The following is a 5,324-nucleotide window of genomic DNA, read 5'->3' on the forward strand; positions in this document are numbered from 1 at the left end:
CGTCGACTTAACCAATTAAATGCTATTACCTTCTATAATTAACAAGAAAGATTCATATATCTGTCAGATCTAATCACCTAATTAAGACCATCTTATTATCATGGCTCCCCTAAATCCTAGCAAAGGGAATTTAGCTACGCATATTTAAATCTATGATAACAATAACAAATATGATGATTGATTAAAACATGATAAGTAATTGACAAGAATAAATAAGAATGAAATAAACGAGATTAAAAGAGAAAGGAATAGACAAGAAGAAGGAATAAAGGAAGAACAAGAGTAAATTAAATTACCAAATGAAAGAATGAATTACCAGTTTTCAGATCCAAAAATCTGGAGGAAAGAAACGTAAAGAGAGTTTTAACAGTGTAAAAAGATGTAACCTAATAAAGTTTTCAAGTTATTCTTTCATGCTAAGTCCAAAATAAAACTAAACAAGAGACTAATTGGGCTGAAAACATAAACTGGAAATCTCAGCCAAAATAACATCCAGTCGATCGACCAAGCAGAACGGTCGATCGACTAAAAAGAGCTATCGAGATGAAATAACTCGATCAACACCAGTCGATCGACTTTTTGTCGTCGCGCATTTTCTGCAACGCGCACTGAACTTCAAACGGCCGCCATTTCTTCGTTACTTGGACAAATCGAGCGTTTTTGGTGGCGTTGGAAAGCTAACAGGATAAGATTTCATCCCCAATTTGAATTTCTTCATTATATTTTTCAGAACTTCAGTTATGGCTCTTTAAATTAGGCACTAGTAATGTGAAGCTTTTCTTTTGCTCGATAAGTTTCCTTACTTCACTACGAACTCCAAAAGAATGATTTATGAGCTCGTTTACATCAAGACTAGGAACGGGATCTCATCTCACCTTTGTTGATAGGATTTGGCTTATATTTGCACATTTGGGTGAATAAACTCTCAAATCCATAACATGTACCCAAAGTAGCAAACACGGGGAATATAGCAATGAAATAGCATATAAAATGCATAGAAATGCATGCAAAAAGATGGAATAAAAGCATAAAACACACGCAAAAGTTTCAAGAGTTTTTGGTGACAGAACCTAAACTAAAAAGCAATAAAAGCACAAACACACGAATTAAAGAGTTCATTACAAAAAGTATAAAATCCGGGTTGCCTCCCAGTCAGCGCTGGTTTTTAAGGTCCCGCTCGACCCTTGTTACCTCAATTTTCTGGCTCAGAAATGTGGTCTAAGTATAGAAACTCGACCACTCCAACAGTATCCTTAGCATCGTAGTAATGCTTAACTTGGTGACCATTCACTTTGAAACGCTCTCTCGCGGAATTCTCTAACTCGACTGACCCAAATTTAGAAATAGAAGTTACCTTATGAGGACCAGACCATTGGGACTTCAACTTTCCCAAAATAGACGGAGTCGGGCATTGAATAGCAACATCTTCTCCCCAACTTGGAATTTTCGCGGTATGATATGCTTGTCATGCCATCTCTTAGTCTTCTCTTTATAGATTTTGGCACTATCATATGCATTTAGACGGAACTCTTCAAGTTCATCCAGCTGCAACAACCGCTTCTCACCACATAACTTTGGATCAAAATTAAGCTCTGGAATAGCCCACCAAGCTTTATGCTCTAGCTCCACTGATAGGTGAGAAGACTTCCCATAGACTAATCGATATGGCGATGCGCCAATCAGTGTCTTGAAAGCCGTCTTATAGGCCCCCAGCGTGTCATCCAGCTTCATACTCCAATCCTTTCGGGACTTGGAAACAACCTTTGCCAAAATTTCTTTAATCTCCCTATTGGAGACCTCCACCTGTCCACTTGTTTGAGGGTGATACCCCTAACCACGACGATGCGAAACACCATATTTTGACAATAAAGCAGAAAGTTTTTTCTCTTTAAAATGCATACCTCTGTCGCTAATGATGACTCTAAGGACACCAAAGCGAGGAAAGATAACCTTCTTGAATAGCTGGACAATGGTCTTTGCATCACAGTTAACTGAAGCCATAACCTCTACCCATTTGGACACATAGTCCACAACAACTAGTATGTATCTGGTTCCCTTGCTAGACGGGAATGGCCCTTGATAAACGATGACCCATACATCAAAAATCGCGATCTCCAAAATACCACTCTAAGGCATTTCATGCCTCTTTGAAATATTTCCCGTTCACTGGCAAGGATCGCAACCAGCAACAAACAACCTAGCATCATTAAACATAGACGGCAAGTAAAAACCAGATAGAAGTACCTTAGCCACGGTCCTAGAAGGGCCGTGGTGACCACCATATGATGACGAATGATAAGCTTCAAGAATAGCTTTATTCTCCCATTGGGGTATACACCGTCGATATAGGCCATCTGCACACTCCTTAAACAGGTAATGATCATCCCAGAAATATTGCTTCACATCATAGAGAAACCGTTTCTTTTGCTGAAAGGACAAGTTAGGTGGCAGAATATCACCTACAATATAATTCGCAAAATCAGCATACCATGGACTCTCATCATTAGATATAGCTAACAAAATATCATCCGGGAAAGAATCATCAATATGTAAAAAATCTCCCCCTTCTTGCAATGGAAGGCGTGATAAATGATCAGCTACCAAATTCTCAGCGCCTTTCTTGTCTTTAATCTCCAAATCAAACTCCTGAAGAAGGAGTGTCCATCGCAATAATCTTGGCTTGGCTTCTTTCTTAGCAAATAGGTACCTCAGCGCTGCATGCTCAAAAAATACAGTAACTTTCGAACCTAATGAGTAAGACCTGAATTTCTCCAGCGCGTATACCACAGCTAACAACTCCTTCTCCGTTGTTGCATATTTCACCTGAGCCTCATCCAGAGTTCGGCTCACATAGTAAATAACACTCAAAGCTTTGTCTTTCCGCTGGCCCAGCACTGCGCCAACTGTATAATCACTAGCATTGCACATAATCTCAAAAGGCAGCTCCCAGTCTAAGGGCCGAATGATCGATGCTCTAATGAAGGCCTCCTTCAACCTGTCAAAAGCAATAAGACATTCATCAGTAAAATTAAATGGAGCATCCTTAAGTAGCAATTGTGTAAGTGGTTTAGCAATTTTAGAGAAGTCCATAATGAACCGGCAATAAAAGCCAGCATGACCAAGGAAACATCTAACTCCCTTAACATTAACGGGAGGAGGTAATTGCTCAATCACTTGCACCTTTGATTTATCAACCTAAATACCCTTGTCAGATACTAAGTGCCCAAGGACAATGCCCTCATTGACCATAAAATGGCACTTCTCCCAATTCATCACTAAATTAACCTCAATACATCGCTGCAAAACTTTCTCAAGGTTAGTTAGACAATCATCAAAATCATTACCATAAACGTTGAAATCGTCCATAAATACCTCCATAATAGACTCTATATACTCAAAAAATACCCCCATAATGCACCTCTGAAAAGTAGCTGGGGCATTACACAATGCAAATGGCATTCTGCGATAAGCAAAAAACATCATGCGGGCAAGTAAAAGTAGTCTTTTCCTGATCGTCGGGATGGATTGGGATCTGAAAGAAACCTAAATATTCAACTAAATAATAGAAAAATTTATGTGAGGCTAATCTTTCTACCATCTAATCAATAAAAGGAAGGGGGAAGTGATCTTTCTTGGTGGCAGCATTTAATTGTCTGTAATCAATGCACATCCGCCAACCTGTTACTACTCTAGTTGGTATTAGTTCATTTTTCTAATTTTTCACCACTATAGTACCTCCTTTCTTTGGGACTACCTGAACTGGACTTACCCACTTGGAGTTTTCAACGGTGTATATAATACCTGCATCAAGTAGTTTCATCACCTCTGCCATAACAACATCCTGCATCTTCGGTTTCAACTTTCGCTGACCCTGCAAGCAAGGTTTATGTCCTTCCTCTAGCTCAATTCTGTGCATATAAATGTCAGGACTGATGCTCTTAAGGTCGTCCAAACTGTATCCTAGGGCTTTCCTGTTTTTCTTAAGAACGACCAACAATGCAGAAAGTAGGTTATCATCAAGTTTAGCATTAACAATAACTGGATATTGCTCAGAATCATTTAGAACACATATTTAAGATGAGAAGGAAGAGGTTTACGCTCTGGTATCTTTACCTCAGCAGCATAAGAGGTTTCCATAATGGCGTTTACCGTCTCACCTTTCTCAATAGTTAACTCCTTACCTATACATCCTCTGGAAAATCAATAAGAGCTATGAAAGCTTCTAACGGGACCCCAAGAAGGGATCTCGTCCAATAGTCAAACATAGATTCATCTACAACGTCTATAACATAACATGTATCCTCTATCATAGGCTTAGGCAGCGTGCTAGCTAAGTTAAAAGTCACCTTATCATCCCCTACCTCGAGAGTCAAACGTCCCTGTTTGACATCAATAATAGCCCCTGCAGTATGCAAAAATGGCCTACCCAAGATTATAAGAATCTGAGTATCCTCAGCCATATCTAACACAATGAAATCAACAGGTATAAACAATTTACCTATCTTAATAGGGACATCCTCTAATACACCTAGAGGTCGCTTAACTGTCCGGTCAGCCATTTGTAGGGTCACAGTGGTAACTTTAAGATGCCCCATGTTCAGTTTCTTGCAAACCGAATAGGGCATGACACTAACACTGGCACCCAAATCATATAAAGCTTTATCTATTACCTGAGTGCCTATTGTACAAGGAATTAAAAAACTACCTGGATCCTTCAATTTGGGTGGAGACTTGCTTTGTAGGAGTGCACTACACTCTTCTGTAAAGGCAATGGTCTCCACTTTGTTAAAGCTCCTCTTACGGGTCAAAATATCTTTCATAAATTTAGCATAAGAGGGTACCTGGGTAATTAGCTTGGTAAAAGGTATAGTTACCTGAAGATTTTTGACGACCTCCAAAAATTTACCGAATTGCTACTCGACTTTTATGTTCTTTAGGCGCCCGGAAAAGGAACCTTGATGACGATTGGCGGGTCAACAGCTTTACTCTTCCCTTTATCACAATTAGACGTCTTATCAGTATTAAGAGGCGTCCCATCAGTAACTGGAAACGGATCAGCAATCCTGTTAGGTGAAAAAGTCGATCGACCATCAAAACCAGTCGATCGACTAACAGGCAAGGTCGATCGACTATTTTGCCTAGTCGATCGACTCTTTTCAGTTTCGTTGTTGTTCTCTTCTGTAGATTTAGTCGATCGACCATCAATTTCTGTCAATCGACTTTTTTCAGACGTTACAGTAGCTTCGTCAGCGTATTTTCTTCCACATCCACATCTAACTCCTCAATTATGACCTCTTCAACATCCTCAGGCATCACGGGTCAAT

The 5,324-nt window shown here is 39.6% G+C and overlaps 1 protein-coding gene across 1 annotated transcript; it reads right to left on the reverse strand.

The window, feature by feature from the left end:
- Nucleotides 1-4,181: 4,181 nt before the first annotated feature.
- On the reverse strand, nucleotides 4,182-4,595 carry LOC141652167 (uncharacterized). Its single transcript, XM_074459784.1, has one exon. It carries the CDS (start codon nucleotides 4,593-4,595, stop codon nucleotides 4,182-4,184), a length of 414 nt encoding a protein of 137 aa, XP_074315885.1.
- Nucleotides 4,596-5,324: the final 729 nt, after the last annotated feature.

The sequence above is a fragment of the Silene latifolia genome, chromosome 1, assembly GCF_048544455.1.
Source record: "Silene latifolia isolate original U9 population chromosome 1, ASM4854445v1, whole genome shotgun sequence".
NCBI classification, from domain to species: Eukaryota; Viridiplantae; Streptophyta; class Magnoliopsida; order Caryophyllales; family Caryophyllaceae; genus Silene; species Silene latifolia.

Excerpts from the sequence above, each read along its gene's own strand:
- LOC141652167 (XM_074459784.1), bottom strand. The coding sequence starts at position 4,595 with ATGGGGCATCTTAAAGTTACCACTGTGACCCTACAAATGGCTGACCGG.